Genomic DNA, 15,941 nt, shown 5'->3' on the forward strand with positions numbered 1-15,941 from the left:
GCATGACTAGTTGTAAAAGGATTCGGTTATAAGAAATGTATTGACTTTACATAAATATTTTCTCTTGCGGTGAAAATATCTTCTATTCGAGTTATTCTTAGTTTCGCTACTTGCTTGGATTTAGAAATTGAGTAACTTGATGTAAAAATTATATTTCTTCATAGTGACTTTGAAAAAGAAATTTACATGGAGTAACCAAAAGGTTTTAGAGTCAAGAGAAAAAAAAAAATAGTATGCAAGCTTAAAAAAGCTTATATGGATTCAAACTAAGTATCCACATAGTGATATAAGAAATTCGATTTTTTTATGATGAGCCAAGGGTATAATAAAACTACATCTGATCATTGTATGTTTAGAAAGAAGTTTTCAAATGATGATTTTATTATTATTCTGTTATATGTTAATGATATGCTGGTTGTTAGTGATACTAGTAAAATTGATAAGTTTAAAAGAGAGTTAAGTAAGTCGTTTGCCATAAAAGACTTAGAATCGACAAAAATAAATACCTAAAATAAATATTCTTCGTGATAGGAAGAATAGGAAGATTTGGCTATCTCAGGAGGACCTGTATTGAAAAGGTTTTTTAAAGATTCAATATGAATAAAGCCAAAGTAGTTTGTTCTCCACTTATAGGTTACTTCAAGCTTAGTTCAAAACAATGTCTTACTCATGAGAAAGAAAAAGAATAACTACCTAGAGTGCCTTACTCATTTGTGGTAGGCAGTTTGATGTATATTATGGTTTGTACTAGGCTAGATATAGCTTGTGTAATTGGAGTTTTCGGTTGATTTCTCTCTGATCCTGGTAAACAACATTGGACAGTAGTGAAATGTATATTAAGATATCTAAATGGTATTTATAGGTTATATTTATGTTTTGGGAGTGGTGAACCTGTGCTAGAGGTTACACAAATACACAAATACAGACATAGTAGGTGATATTGATTCCAGGAAGTTCACTTTGGGGTTCTTAATGATGTTTGCAGGGGGAGCAATCTATTGAGAGTCAAAGTTATAGAATTATATTGCTCTATCAACCATAAAAAGAGAATACATAATAATTATTAAAGCCTATAAGGAAACTTTATAGATAAAAAGTTTCTACAGGAATTAGGGTTGAAATAGGAGAAATATACCATTTACTGTAACAGTCAGAGTGTCATTCACCTCTCCAAGAATTCAATATACCATTCTAGATCCAAGTATATTGAAGTAAGATATCACTAGAGTCGTGATGTCCTTGAGATGAAAGAATTGTAATTAGAAAAAGTGCATATCAATGAGAATGTATAAGATATGTTTATGAAGTCTTTGTCTAAGGAGAAACTTGAAGCATATAGGCGAGGAGCATGCATAGTACAACCCACTATATGAGCTGGAGAGAGAGAATTGTTAGGTTCAACCTATATGTTGGATTAGAAAAGACAATAGAGCCATTAAGCCCAAATCTAATCAGTTATTTTTTTAAAAAAAAGGAAGTGGATACTTGAGAGAGAGAGAGAGAGAGAGAGAGAGAGAGAGAATATTATGGTTACGAGACTTTTATTATACGATCAATCGATTAAACTTCGTTAGTTTTAACTTAAATTTTATATAGAGAATCATTGTAATAAGCTTTACAATCTTAACGGTGTTGATCTACGATTTATCCCCTTAGAGATACTTTTTTTGATATATTCATTTGATGAGATATAAATATTTCTTTTAATAAAATTCATTGGTGATGATGATATATTATTGTTGAGTCAAAATATGTGTTCTTGATGTTTTTATGATCATCTAGTTATTTTGGATAAGATTTATTGTAAATCTATTATCATTATTTGTGATAGTGAAGGTTGGAAGTAGACTACGTTCCCATAAATTTTTTAGGATTGAGTTTTACATGTAAAAATTTGATGTCTCATTTTATGATTGATTTATTAATATTTATTTTTGATAATAAATTAATATTTTGATGAAAAACTTATTTTGATATATAAAGAGGAAAAAAAAATATTTAGCTATAATAATTTTTCCGAACATAATCTCTGTTTTGCCAATTGAGATGAAGCTAAAGAGCTTACAAAGTGAATGCTACTTGCGAGCTCAAAGATGATAGTTGAATAGCTAAAAGCATATGCTTAAAAATGAACAGACCGTTGAGTTCATACGAATTCATCATTTGTTTTTGTCCGACAGAGACGCTGAAGAGGATCATCCGGAGGCTGCGCTATGTTTCTTGGCCAAACACTGTAAACACTTGGTTCCAGAGGATGCATGACAAAACACGGGAACGAGGTTGGTATCGTTTGCCAACTCCGTCGATGTCATGGAGCATCATATCCTATTCAGGTCGGAATGGTTTGCGCGGATGAACGGTGTCGCTGGTTGTCGTTGTCGTCGTAGGTGGTGAGGGTGGCAGCCAGAGGAGAGACGCGTGCGGTGAATGCCACGGGAGCCGGGGGATCTGTTTGCCAGGGGATTCATTCTTGTATGGGCTGGCGAAGGGTCTTCGTCTGGAAGACTGTTGCAAGGTGGGTTGCTGCAGTGGCGGCGCCGTCGTCCGATCTCTCGGTGGCGAGGTGACGGAGGATAGCTGGGAATGGATGTACAAGCGAACTCAGACCCATTCGTTCCCTGCTTCTTCCTCCTCCCGACGACCGAGAACCTTGGGAGTCCATCAATTTTTGCTTCGTTAATAAGTATTACAATGTATACATATATTATTGGCTTTGACGCTTGCAGCCTTTCGCTGCAAAGGTGTTGGGAGACAACGATGAATCAGCTCTTCCCGGTTCCAATTATTAATTATTTCTACCTCTTCCCGGAAGAAGAGTTAATTTCTACATATCATCCATTGGAGCTCTCTAAACTATTTAGTGTTGTTGTAGTTGACAATCATCCACACAGAGGTAACGAGATATGTGACGATCCCATTAAAGAAACGATACCAATTTTGTTCTTCTTCTTCTTCAACTATGGGTTTGATGAGGAAAACTGTGATCGGTCACTCAAAATTGTTTTTTTTTTATTGATGCACCAACTTGGGTACGTCATCGTTACGTCATCGTTACGTGATTCGTTGTAACCAAGCCATTCGTAGTTTTATGGTTGGAGGGTTTTAGGTGGGGTTCGGTGAATCTGCCCGAAGCAAGTTGGTGGTTGGATATGATGCAATAAACAAGTCGATCCGAATCAATGGTTCGTATTGGCCATCGGAATAGCACAAACCTACCTTTCGATGGATGACTCGTCGATCGAGACACCACCATAAAATAATAGCCCACACCTTACGACGGCATCGTATCATGTTCACGTCCTTAACCCCCACTGCATTTTCATTTTCTTTATTTCAATGTGCGACGATAATTATCCACACTCTCCGCACGCCTTTACCAGTCTGTCTACTCGACGCGTGTCCGCTGCGGTTCTCAGACTATCTCCGACTCTGCGTACACCACCGGTTTTTCTCTGGCGTGAACGACGAGAGAGACTTCATGTCACGGTCACTTGACGGCACGGCAGTCATTTTTGTGCTGTGCTGGAAGGGGACGTGCTGCGGGACGTCATCTGTGACATCTTCCCTCCGATAAAATCATCTGTGGATCGTGTTGGTTTCTATTTCCTTTTCTTTGGAGGATTCAACTGGCTTTTATTCGTGCGTTGTTCTGCCGTCTTAGTCATGACAGGGTCAAACATGTACTGCTCAGCGTGGGAATACAGGAAGTAGGAGTGGTTGGTGAGGACTTTGCGACCATTGTCTGTATCAAGAAGCCAGGGTGGCACGAGGAACTCATCAATAAAGAAGGGGGAAAAAATATGTTTATGTATGAATGCATTTCCGCTCTCTTATCTTATCAGAAATGGCTTGCTTATGCGGATGAACTAAGATCGATGGACAAGGCAAGTAAAGGGGAAACAAACGGCAGAGTTCAAATCGGAAATGCTAGCGATCTCTGCTGGTTTCCCCTTCCTGCATGGTTCTCCTTCTCGTGCTCATGTGGTTTGCACATCACTTGCTCCTCCAACGCATGAATCAACTTAGGGAGGAGGGTGTCATACTTCCGTCTCATCTGTTAATAAATGAGATTGACTGCACCGGTGGCAAAATCATGCAAGCTTAATTAATGGATTCGGACTTATTCGGCATTGGGTCACCATCGGTGGTGGGTGGAGAAAAATCCTTGCTTCTTCAGACGAAGTCTGATTTTAAATATTAGGAAACAGAGACCGAGAGAAGCAAGTTTGGTTCAACACTGAATGGGAAACAACTATGCTGACTCTGAAGACACTATTATTATTATTATTATTATTATTATTATTATTATTATTGGATTCTCCTGATGCAAGACTTCGAGCAACCACATTAAATCAACTGATTATTATTTTGAGCACCTGAAAAATGAGAGGGTGGAGGAGGTGAGGAGTGGGTGGTAGAGAGGCGGAGCTCTGTGTTTATAAATATGTGGCCGAAGTTTGAATGACATCCACTCCTCATCCAATTCCCAGTGATCGTATACCTGCCGCTGCTTCCTTGCTTGCTTTTTGCCACACTAATGGCCAGCCTCCACGCTCTGCGCAAGACACAGAGGGCTCAGGGTCCGGCCACCATCATGGCCATCGGCACCGCCAACCCTCCCAACCTCTACGAACAGAGCACCTATCCCGACTACTACTTCCGCGTCACCAACTCTGAGCACAAGCAGGATCTCAAGCACAAGTTTCGGCGCATGTGTAAGACCTTGTTATAGCTTTTGCTTTCGTCAAGCATATCCATCTTCCGACAAAGAAAATGGCATACATCTACGAGCGAGCGAGCTTCACTAAGACAAGCTGTTAAGAGGAAGAAGAACAGAAACGAAAACCAACTCGCCTTTCTGATCTGCCTTTTTTTCGGTGCATGTAGGCGAGAAGACGATGGTCAAACGGCGCTACCTGCATCTCACCGAGGAGATCCTCAAGGAGAGACCAAAACTGTGCTCCTACATGGAGCCATCCTTCGACGACCGGCAGGACATCGTGGTGGAGGAGGTGCCCAAGCTGGCCAAGGAAGCCGCCACCAAGGCCATCAAGGAGTGGGGCCGCTCCAAGTCCGACATCACCCACTTGGTCTTCTGCTCCATCAGCGGCATCGACATGCCCGGCGCCGACTACCGCCTTGCAAAGCTCCTCGGCCTCCCGTTGTCCGTCAACCGCATCATGCTCTACAGCCAGGCCTGCCATATGGGCGCCGCCATGCTCCGCATCGCCAAGGACCTCGCCGAGAACAACAAGGGGGCTCGTGTGCTCGTGGTGTCCTGCGAGATCACCGTCCTCAGCTTCCGAGGCCCGGACGAGCACGACTTCGAGGCCCTCGCTGGCCAAGCGGGGTTCGGTGACGGAGCAGCTGCGGTCATCGTGGGTGCCGATCCGATCCAAGGCCTGGAGAAGCCGATCTACGAGATAATGTCGGCCACGCAAGTAACGGTGCCGGAGAGCGAGAAGGCCGTGGGAGGCCACCTCCGGGAGGTCGGCCTGACCTTCCACTTCTTCAACCAGCTGCCCCTGATCATCGCCGACAACATCGGGAACAGCCTCGCGGACGCATTCAAGCCCTTGGGCATCACCGACTGGAACGAGGTGTTCTGGGTGGCGCACCCGGGAAATTGGGCCATCATGGACGCCATCGAGTCCAAGCTGGGGCTCCTGCCGGAGAAGCTCAGCACAGCACGGCATGTATTCGCCGAGTACGGCAACATGCAGAGCGCCACCGTGTATTTCGTGATGGATGAGGTGAGGAAGCGGTCGGTGGTGGAGGGGCGGACGACCACCGGGGATGGACTGCAGTGGGGGGTGCTCTTTGGGTTTGGACCGGGGCTCAGCATCGAGACTGTCGTGCTCCGCAGCGTACCACTCTAATTAAGCTACTTTTTTTCAGCGATAATACCGCGCACAAATATTACGCAGTCGTGTGTGATGTTCTTCTTTGATCTCCATGCTGTTGGTTCTGCAAGGCATATGTAACTTGTCTATTCTTTTTGTAAGATCAAGAAAAAGGAAAGAAACGATGCAAATTCTCCAAAAGATTTACTTGTATAGTTATTATACCATCATAAAAATCAGAGATGGTGAGAATTGGTAGTATCCACATCCAAACGTGCCACGCGTGGAGACGTGCTTCCTGATCGGTCAACATATCTGACCTACCGCAACCTACCCTGCGAAGAGAGAGTGATTCCTCCAAATGCTGGTCAACAGTGAGTGGTTGGCAAACCAAGAATGAGAGTATGAGAACGCAGACTAAAACCAATAGCTGTCGTCTACAAGCAGCGTCATCTCCGACGTCGACTTGGGGCTTCAGCATCTCGTTTTTGCCATTCAATATGAAGATGGATGGATGGATGGATGCCGGAGCTATCGCCCATCAATCCAGTGGCCGCGTTACCTTAATAGCTTCATGGAAGACTTCTAACGAAGCACGGCAGGAAGAACTCTGATCGATCCACTCTTTAGAGAATTGTTGTGTTCGTCAAACCAGTTATCATCTTCATCTATAATCGCAATACGAAGGTTCTTCTCTTCGTCCTGGATGATGTGACGACGGCCTCCAGGGGACTTGATGATTTGGGCTTCCCACATCACGTCCATCAGATGTCGTAAAGCGTTGGATTTTGAGCCCATATAATTTAGCAGCGATCGTAAGTTGCCTACGTGGTTCGGGTCCAACCAACCGTTTGCCCTTTGTGACTCTTTGCATGAGTCGCATAGACTGTTCGCTATATGATGTGACGCCGTTCGTAGAGCACGCAAACAAAAAACACATCAAACGCTCTGACCGCTTCACGTGCAGGTGAGGGAAGCGAGACGAGTAAGCCATTTCGGATGACTTGCGTTATTGGGGAATGGTAGCGAGAAAAAGGGACGTCACGTCAGAAAACTCCACCCGCATTCTTACCCGCTCCTTTGCACGACTCTGTGTCTCACCGAGGGGGTGGTGACCCACCAGCTATGTTCCTCAATCGCCGTCGTGAATCTTTCGTGTCTCCTCTCTTTCCTGTATCCATATCCTCACCGGAAGCGAGCGAGATCTCGTGGGGAGGAGAAAAAATCTCCGGGAATTCCTCCCGCCTTGCCATTGTATCGGTTCATCATCATCATCGCCGTCCATTTTTAGGGTGGAAGACCAGCTTGGTCTCCCGATCGAACATCTCCCCGGTTCCAACCTGGTCACTGCCTGCTTTCCTAGGTGCAAATCCGATGGCCTATTTTGAAATCACCCCAAGTTAGGTTTTTGCAATCCGAGCACTTGGAGCCCTCCTTTTTTTTTTTATTCCGGTTCGATTTGGGGATTCTGAATCGGCGTCGTAGTGTCGGGACTCTTGGAAGGCAGGGGAGTATGGGCGTCGCGGGGCTCCTCTGATTTCGTTCGAGGCGTCGAAGGGTCCGCAGGTGAGCTTTAATTTGCTTGACGATGGAATTTTGGTGTCGTAGACGTCCAATGATCTGAAAGACGTGACCTTTGATGAGCTGAGAGGCTTATTTGTGCGTTGGTATCTCATCGCAGCCATGCCGACATTCACTGCGATCGCCTTGGATAGACTTTTGGAGCCTGGGTCTGGAATGCCTATGTCACCAAAGCCACCTCCGGTGCCGATCAAGATGGTGAAGGGGGCACAAGAAGCAACGACCCGCAGGAGCAATCCTCGACCCAACATCCGCCCTGCTCTTTATGCCACCCCGGAGACCACCCCGATCCCTGACGCCCCTTGGTGGTTTCCTCCACACTCGCCATACCTCATTAACCATAAGAGACGTGGGCGTCGCCTCGTCAAGAGCCTCTTGCAGGGCCAAGCTTGTTCCACAGGACCAAAGCCACCCGATGAGGAGCAGAAGATTGAAGTGATGAATGGAAATGGGCATGACGAGGAGGTGCAGAAAGCTGGTCATGGACAGGGTAGCCGGGGTGGTTCTGTTGTGGATGAATCTGGTGGAGGCGAGCTGCAAGATGAACATTTGGGTAAAGGGGTGATCGCAACCGAGGAAATGGCAAAGCCTCTGTCTGAAGACCCCGAAAGAGATGACGACACAGAGAACTTCTTTGATCTGCAGGACTCGCTGAGCACTGCCAGTAACTCCGAGGCCGATGATACCTGTGGTCGGTGGAAACCAATTACCCCATTGGGAGAGTATTATGATGCCTTTGACGGTATATTTCTTATGCAGATGTTAGTTTTCTTTAATGGCTTAAGAGTATTCTCATATTTTCGTTTATTCTTAGGCTTTCATGTTTTTCTGAGCATAATACTTATTTCGTTCAAGCTTATTGTTGTAATTAATTTATGATCATTATGGTGATTTTTTTAAAACAAAAAATCTCTAATAGATTATTTGAGAGTTTAATTGTATTTGAATGTATAGTACTTCTCTTCTGCTTTCCTTCTTTCTATGATCTTTCTCCTCTTTTATTCTTTCCACCAAATTTATTATTGAATACTTCACCTGAGGCAGTATTAAAAAAATTTGAATCTTTCCACCTGTGTCTAGCTTCATCCTAGATGGAAAATTGAGTATAGTTTGGGAGGGGAAATCTTTTGTTAGATTAGGCTTTTCGATGAAAACATTGAAAAGAAAATTCTCTTACTTTGACAACCATAAAAAAGAAGTTTTTCACGAGAACCTAATTCTAGAAGAAAGAATGCTCTGTCACACTAACATGATTAGACAGGAATATATTCTTGAAGCACCTTAGTGGATCGCAATATTTTGATGATATCTCAAGTGAAATGCCTCTTCTTGCTTTTGCTTCTAAGGTTATTTGATAGATTATGCTTATTTTTGTTTCGGCTACATCAGAGTAAGAACACACCTATTGACTGCTACTGGCCTTCCTATTTAGGTGAGATAAAAATGGAAAATCTATTGGAAATTGTTTGCAAAAGCATGTAGAAACACTAGTTGCCTTTTGGTTTTTCCTTTTTGTTGAAAGGGGCACAATTGTGATCAACAGATACCGGTTTATGCCACACCGATAGGTGCAGAAGATTGCTCCACTAATTCCAGTAACTAAAAAGCCATTAAGTAGAACTCATGGCACTAAATGATATCAATTGATCTATCTCCTTCCCAATATGGTCATCAAAGCCCCCTCTAAAAATTCATTTTGAATTCTTTTCATAGGATTCAAGATCTAGGACCTGTTGAAAACATCATGTCATGTCAATTTCATGCAACTTGGACTAAAGTTTTTCATATCTTTGCTGTACAGCATGCTATGAGTGCTGTTCATATAATCGTACTCAATGACAGTTTTGGTTTTGTACATTTAGCATCTCAGGACAAGTCTATGCAGTACATTTCCACCGAAAGATTAGGACTCTAGGCTTATATGATTTCCTTTTCATGGTGTAGATATTCTTAGTGATGGTTCTGCACGATCTTCCTATCCAAATGTTGAAGATGAACTGCGTGAAATGAGGCTAAATGTGTTGATGGAGATAGAGAAGCGGACACAAGCCGAAGAAGCACTAGCGAACCTGCAAAACCAATGGCAGCGACTGAGTCATCGACTGTCGCTTGTTGGCTTGAAGCTTCCAACTCCTCCAACCGTTCCTGAGGCTGTGGATGTGCCTGCAAACTTGCATCCTGCAGAGGAATTGTACCAACAGGTTGTTGTTGCACGCTTTGTAGCCGACGCTGTAGGGAGGGGTTGTGCCCGTGCCAAGGTTCAGCTAGAGATGGAAACCCAAATTGCATCAAAGAACTTTGAGATCGCTAGGTTATCGGATCGGCTCCAGTATTACGAAGCTGCAAATAAAGAAATGTCTCAAAGAAATCAAGAGGCCATTGGTGAGAGTTGTTTACTTTGTCTCCTATTTTGTTTCTTCTCTCTTGCTCATGTTTTACAGGAAGAAGAAGTATGAAATTGTTTATTTGATCTTAATCATTCATCCTATCCTATCTGCACTTAGTTACTAGGTCTTTGTTAACTAAGCTAAGGCTTTATACTAATGTATAGCATGGTTACGCAAGAGGCCTAATACAGGGGTGAGGGTTAGAGTGGATATGTGTTGATGTTGAGATTGATATCATTTGGAATTGGATGGTAACAACAAATAATTTTAGACCATATGAGAAATGTCTTCCAATTAAATTGACTTTCTGGGATCCACTAAAATTATCTTTAGGAAACACTTTACATCTAAATGACAATCCGATACAGTCCTTTCCCTGGATACCTAGTTGCTCTAATGCATGTTTTGCTGTTTGGTTCAGCATGATATTTGTTGATGTACTGGTTTAATGAGTTGCTGATGTTAACTAAGTGACTCCTATTGAATCAATTCCCAACAAATTGGTTGCAGAAATGGCACGACGACAACGCAACTGGCGTAAGAGGAGGCAAAGATGGTTTTGGGGCTCAATTGGTGTTGCCATTACACTCGGTGGCGCTGCCATCGCGTGGTCTTATCTTCCAGTATCAGTATCGAAACCAACTCCCTCCGAAGTTGATACCACAAGCAGTCATGAACAATGAAGGAAAAACAGATGGCAATAATCAGCTTGTTTGTTTTACCCAGAGTTATATTTCTTCTAACAAAATTTTACCAGATCCTGAGTTTTGTCCGACGTCGGCCTGCAGTTTTGAATTATTTGTTTAATATGTTTGCCCTGTATGGTTGGTTTGAGTGGGCAATTTCCATTGCAGTTCTTGCTGAGTTCTGAAATGCAAGTGTTGTCTACTGTGCGGCTGAACTCGCGTTATAAATAATAAACAGCGTGGGAGATCGTTTTGAATACATGTTTGCATGAGGGAATTTTGGTTTCAAAGAAATCAAGCATTCGGTGGGCATTGAATCGGAATGCATGTGATGGTGAGATTTTGACTTAATCTGATAGAAATCAAGCCTTGCCGGATACAGGTTGTGCATGCTCTATTACTACAACACCGTATTGGGAATTAGATGGGATGGGTTGGGTTGGGTTGGTCCGGACCAAAAAAAGACGCGAATTGGATTCCTGGTCGATGATGAGGTGGCTGGGGCCCACGTCGTTCCCGAATGAAACCGGCAAAAGCGAAGTGCCCCGTGTCAAATGTCGTTTCAACTTTCCAAGCACGCTTCCATCATCTCTCAGCACGTGCTCAATTTGTCAAGTAGAAACTGTAGTAGTAATAATAACAATAACAACAACAACAACAACAAGCCAGTTCAGAGAACAGAAACGAGGGACCCGTGTCCCCCCACCCCCCTCCTCCTCTGCGCCTCGGCCCGGCGGTGGAGCCTCCGGCTCTCCTTTCTCTCTCTCTCGTCTGTGTGTGTTTTCCCGTTGCTGAATTTGCCGGAATGAAGTAGCTGCTTCACCACGCCGGACATCCCGCGGGGTCCCCAACACCTGCTATTCCGTTGTGGAGTCTCGCGACCCCGCTTTCTCTCTGCGATCTCGCCCACCATGAGCCATCTTCAGCAGGTAAAAGTATAAATTTCACTTTCATGGCTCTAGAAATGTTCGATTTATCTTCTTTTCTGGGTCCAATTGTTGAATCACCAGGCAAATCGCAGCCGCGCCTTATATTTGTAGTTTTCCCTTTTAGAACTGGATGTTGTAGTACTCATATCGAGGCAGTCCTAAGTCTGGATACATCGTATTTCCACATAGGAACAAAAGATGTTGGTAAGAGCAGACGATGCAAAGGATTGGTTTTACAAAGGAGAAGGAGCTGCTAATATTGTCCTGGGCTACTGTGGCTCTTCCCTCTTTTTGGTACTGTTTAAGCGCATCATTCGAGTTATTATTACCATTTCTTGGAATTATGTATATGGCTTGTTATATTTTGGAAATGGGTGTTTCTGTGGAGCAGGTGGGCAAGGTATTACGGATTCAAAAGGTTGCAAAGGGCGGAAGCCCGTCTCCAAATGGATGCTTGGTCCTATCCGATCATGAAAGACTAATGTGGAAAGACATTGGTGAACTCGCCGAGTCCACTTCGAAAGATGTTGCTGCTACAGCTTTTATTGACCATGTCATGAGGAATTTATTGGACTCCAAGCATATAGACGCTGGGGTATGTTATTTTTTATGTCCTGACATTTTCTTTTCTTTCGGTTGATGTGTTTGTAATTTGTTTTTTCTACCATTTGACACAATGATTAAAAATGCATCCTGGACCTTTTCCAATTTCCACCACATTTAATATTTAACACCCACCAAAGTGATGTAATTTTATTTTGGCATTTAATGTTGTAACATGTGTGTGTTATTGCATTATGTACTGTGTCATATGATTTGTACTTCTGCAATTACATGAAATGCTTTTCAACATCATGTTACCTGAAAGATGTCATTGATCATCTTACACGGTTCTTTTGTTCTGGTTGAAACAGTGTAGCTTGAATGCCAGATATGTTTTTAGATTTGCCAAACGGTCTCTTAAGTTCTAACACATTTTGATGTTCGATTTTCTTCCAATATGCAGATTCTTGTCCATGTTTCTAAGGAATTCTTGGAGGCTGTCGAGGGGAATATCAAGAGTCAACGTCCTCCATGGAGGATTGATGCCTCCAAAATTGATGTCCTTTGCGAATCTGCATTTCTTATTTCTGACCATTCAATCATTATTGGTAAGGGCTAATCTAAATATCTAGTATTTTTTTTCACATGACCCAGTTCGTATACAAGCCTGCAATTGAGGAATACCTCTTGTCAAAACTATATAAGTAACATGCAGTCAAAATAGTGTGAAATTTGTCATATCTCAAATGTCATACTTCTGAAGAGTATAGCAGCATTTTTCACAAATAAGATTATATAGCTTGGTAACGAGACACTTGTAAACCCTGTTTACAGATTGGTCTGTCCTACCTTATTTTGTGAAATATCAATTTGTGTTAGAATTGGAGAACATTAATTGATCAAGGAATAAACATGATGGTCAAAAGAAAATAGAATCTATTTTAGAACAAGGCTTTGTTGATAACTTGGTACCATTAAAGATAGAGCGTTGGTTTAATTACGAAGTCAAACTTCGAACCACTTCTGACCAAAATCTTTTATATACTAGAGTATTTATTTTGGGATGCATTCAAAATACACTTGACCATATTTAGCTAGGAGGTGCCTTGTGTCTGAGCTTTCTTCCTTTTTTTGTGTGCCCTAGCTCCCAATTGTAGTACTAAATAGGTAAAGGTCTTCCTGACCATTTGAAGCGATGTTAAGAACTCACAGTTAAATAAATATTCAGTGCTTGTTTTGTAGGAGGCTTTAAGGAACACACAATGTTTGCTCATTGATAGTTTTATTAGCTTTTGATATGTGCATATTCATTGCTATCAATTTCTTGATTTTCGTTGAACATCTCTCCCCAAATTTGTCCTTTCCTCTATTGTCTGGCTTTTGACTGTATTCCAAGTTATCCATATGGGTCCTGCGATGATATGTCTGTTTTGTTTCTTGCAATGTTTCTATGTTTAGTGTACTTACTACAATGCTTGCTACATAACTGCTAATACCTCGTAATAACTAAATAGCATTCTTCATGACGCTCTAAGTACAATTTCAGGTACTCCGAAACATGACTTCTGCATTGCAGTAGAAATAAAGGTGCTTCATTTCTAAGTAGACACTTTTCTTTCTTCTCCCTTTTAGCTTAGTTGCTCTATATGCTTGGCCTCTTTTTCTGACCATTTGTTTGATAACCTTGCTTACATGATTCAACGGAGCAGCCAAAATGTGGGTTTCTTCCATCTTCAGAATACATAGCTGAGAAAAATGCTGTTAAGAGGCATGTAACACGATTTAAAATGCATCAGTTCTTAAAACTTCATCAGGGAGAGGTACATACTTGATAGGCTTATTTACTCTTGAAATCTAATTTTCACTTGGGGTCAGTTCTCTTGACCCTTATCCTTCAACATCATGAGTTTTTATCAAGTCTTTCAGATTATATATTAAGAATTTGTGTGTTGCAGATATCACAAATAAGTGGGTATGATCCGCTTGATCTATTCTCTGGATTAAAAGATAGAATACATCTGGCCATCACTGCATTGTTTGCATCTCCTCAAAATAATTTCCGTATATTTTTGAATGGCTGTCTTATTTTTGGAGGATTGGGAGGTAGCATGGATAATACAGATGTCCGATCTCATAAATCAGGAGAAGCAATTGCGGATCTGATCTCTGCATGTGGCTTACAGTTAGGTAGCTTCCTTGAGCTTGTAGCAGAGGCAATCTTCGGGTCCGGGATTTTAGATAGGCTTTTAGCAACTCAGCAGTTGGATGTTCTTGACATAGAAGGGGCTATTCATGTATATTACAATATTATTTCTCGGCCTTGTGCGGTCTGCAAAAATTCAAGTGATGCAGAGCTTTTGCATCAGTATTCCTCGTTGCATTCTCTGTCATTGGACGACAGCCTGAAAATTGTTAGGGAATATCTTATAGCTGCTACCGCAAAGGATTGCAGCCTGATGATCAGCTTTAGCCGCACAGCAGATGGACGTAATGCGTCTGATTGTAATTCTGTAGCTCTCAAATCATTGAATCAAAGCTATAATTACAAGGTATGTAACACTGTAGTTGCTTGTTTATTTATGAGTTGTCGTTTCTTGGTTATTTTTCAATCCTAGAGACATACATGATCAGGATGAGATTAAATTGGCAAACCATTGTTGGTCGTATTTGCTGCACTCTACTTGATCAAATCTTTTTTGTTGTTGCTGTTGTTATTGTTGTTGTACTTGTTATCATCATCAAGTTTGCACATAAGTATGTCTCGTCTGCAGCTCTCATGCGATAAGTCGATTCTAAGTTTTAACATGAATACATGGTTCAGCTGTCACCAGTTTTGACTGTCTGTGTTGCTTTGAAGTTTTATTTGTGGCATTGTGCCTCAGCTAACTAGACACTCCAAAGATGATAGGTTTATTACTGCTTTGAAAGCAACTAGTAAAATGAAAGTATCAACAAACTCTGACATCTGGCTAAAATTACTGAAGTTTCTTTAGATTTATTGTCCAAGTAATTTAGTTAAGTACAACTTTATATGGTTGTCTGCAGGCTTATTTTATTGACTTGGATTTGAAACCTCTGGAGAAGATGGCTTATTACTATAAATTGGATCAGAAGATAGTGAATTTCTACAAAATGAATGACAAAACGGAAGGAAAGCCGAGCATTTCTGGAAGTGGAGGCCCACCTGGAGAAGCACTCGATGCTAGTAGTTAAAAGTTACCTTGCATGCGGCAGACGTGTGGAAGAAGAGGTAAACTTAAAGTTATCTCCCGGAGGGATTCGATCAATTCCAATTACAGTTATGATCTATTATTTCCTGCTTGTCAACTCGTGAATTCTGGGGGAAACAACTTGGTCAACTTTCAATATATATATTTTTTAATTTCCTTTTTTTTTTTTTCCCTGAATGAATCTGATCCTCTAGCATATGCTTAAATAATAAACGTGAGTTGTGTTGGTAAATTTGACTGGGTGTATTTGTCATTGTGCTATATTATCCAGAGAAGGATAAAAAAATGTTTCGAGTCATATGCTGTTTTTGTTGCATCTTCTATGCCATGTTGCGAATGGCATGGTTTCATTATTCTTCCTACGGGTATATCATTACCCTATGTGATGACTTTACATGAGAGTTTGATGCTTAACAGCTTTGTATTTAGGATTGACTGAGTGGTCGACTGCAGAAAGACAGTGTAGGTGCTGCTAGACTCGATCATTTTGTGACCTGTTCTGGTAAATGTAGAAAAATCAAACTTAATTTAGATGTTAGTCCATTAGTTACATGAGATATCTGGCACGGTGTGAAGCTAATCTAATCTTTGCTAAGCCACGAACGGAATTCTGTGATCCAATACTAAATATTCTTATCCAAATTTGTGTCCCCTAATTAAAACCAGATTTTAGTTTGCCTCTTCGTTGGATGCCGCTCTTTTTACTTGACCCGAATTTTGGATAGAAACTTAGATGCGACAT

The 15,941-nt window shown here is 41.8% G+C and overlaps 3 protein-coding genes across 5 annotated transcripts; all 3 read left to right on the forward strand.

The window, feature by feature from the left end:
* The first annotated feature begins 4,448 nt into the window (after nt 1–4,448).
* Nucleotides 4,449–6,044, forward strand: LOC135611203 (curcumin synthase 2-like). The gene is made up of 2 exons (XM_065106684.1): nt 4,449–4,715; nt 4,888–6,044. The coding sequence occupies exons 1-2, from the start codon at nt 4,538–4,540 to the stop codon at nt 5,877–5,879; spliced, it is 1,170 nt and encodes a 389-aa protein (XP_064962756.1). The 5' UTR covers nt 4,449–4,537; the 3' UTR covers nt 5,880–6,044.
* Nucleotides 6,045–6,789: 745 nt separating this feature from the next.
* LOC103976632 (uncharacterized) lies at nt 6,790–10,756 on the forward strand. The gene is made up of 4 exons (XM_009391906.3): nt 6,790–7,409; nt 7,525–8,166; nt 9,369–9,806; nt 10,322–10,756. Exons 2-4 carry the CDS (start codon nt 7,527–7,529, stop codon nt 10,492–10,494), a joined length of 1,251 nt encoding a protein of 416 aa, XP_009390181.2. The 5' UTR covers nt 6,790–7,409; nt 7,525–7,526; the 3' UTR covers nt 10,495–10,756.
* Nucleotides 10,757–11,157: 401 nt separating this feature from the next.
* On the forward strand, nt 11,158–15,431 carry LOC135611210 (inositol-pentakisphosphate 2-kinase IPK1-like). 3 transcript variants are annotated; one of them, XM_065106710.1, is made up of 8 exons: nt 11,158–11,426; nt 11,551–11,720; nt 11,818–12,021; nt 12,433–12,577; nt 13,516–13,556; nt 13,679–13,789; nt 13,925–14,518; nt 15,015–15,431. In XM_065106710.1, exons 2-8 carry the CDS (start codon nt 11,625–11,627, stop codon nt 15,180–15,182), a joined length of 1,359 nt encoding a protein of 452 aa, XP_064962782.1. In that variant the 5' UTR covers nt 11,158–11,426; nt 11,551–11,624; the 3' UTR covers nt 15,183–15,431. The 3 variants fall into 3 exon arrangements, with proteins under 3 accessions (XP_064962782.1, XP_064962775.1, XP_064962768.1); XM_065106703.1 differs by having other exon boundaries at nt 11,625–11,720; XM_065106696.1 differs by having other exon boundaries at nt 11,159–11,426; nt 11,616–11,720.
* The last annotated feature ends 510 nt before the right edge of the window (nt 15,432–15,941 follow it).

The sequence above is a fragment of the Musa acuminata genome, chromosome BXJ1-2 (genome assembly GCF_036884655.1).
Source record: "Musa acuminata AAA Group cultivar baxijiao chromosome BXJ1-2, Cavendish_Baxijiao_AAA, whole genome shotgun sequence".
Lineage (NCBI taxonomy): Eukaryota > Viridiplantae > Streptophyta > Magnoliopsida > Zingiberales > Musaceae > Musa > Musa acuminata.

Coding starts and splice junctions, on each gene's coding strand:
- LOC135611203 (XM_065106684.1), top strand. CDS start 4,538: ATGGCCAGCCTCCACGCTCTGCGCAAGACACAGAGGGCTCAGGGTCCG. Junction 4,716..4,887: donor GCACAAGTTTCGGCGCATGT/GTAAGACCTTGT, acceptor CGGTGCATGTAG/GCGAGAAGACGATGGTCAAA.
- LOC103976632 (XM_009391906.3), top strand. CDS start 7,527: ATGCCGACATTCACTGCGATCGCCTTGGATAGACTTTTGGAGCCTGGG. Junction 8,167..9,368: donor GTATTATGATGCCTTTGACG/GTATATTTCTTA, acceptor TTCATGGTGTAG/ATATTCTTAGTGATGGTTCT. Junction 9,807..10,321: donor AAGAAATCAAGAGGCCATTG/GTGAGAGTTGTT, acceptor AATTGGTTGCAG/AAATGGCACGACGACAACGC.
- LOC135611210 (XM_065106696.1), top strand. Junction 13,557..13,678: donor GCATTGCAGTAGAAATAAAG/GTGCTTCATTTC, acceptor TCAACGGAGCAG/CCAAAATGTGGGTTTCTTCC. Junction 14,519..15,014: donor ATCAAAGCTATAATTACAAG/GTATGTAACACT, acceptor GGTTGTCTGCAG/GCTTATTTTATTGACTTGGA.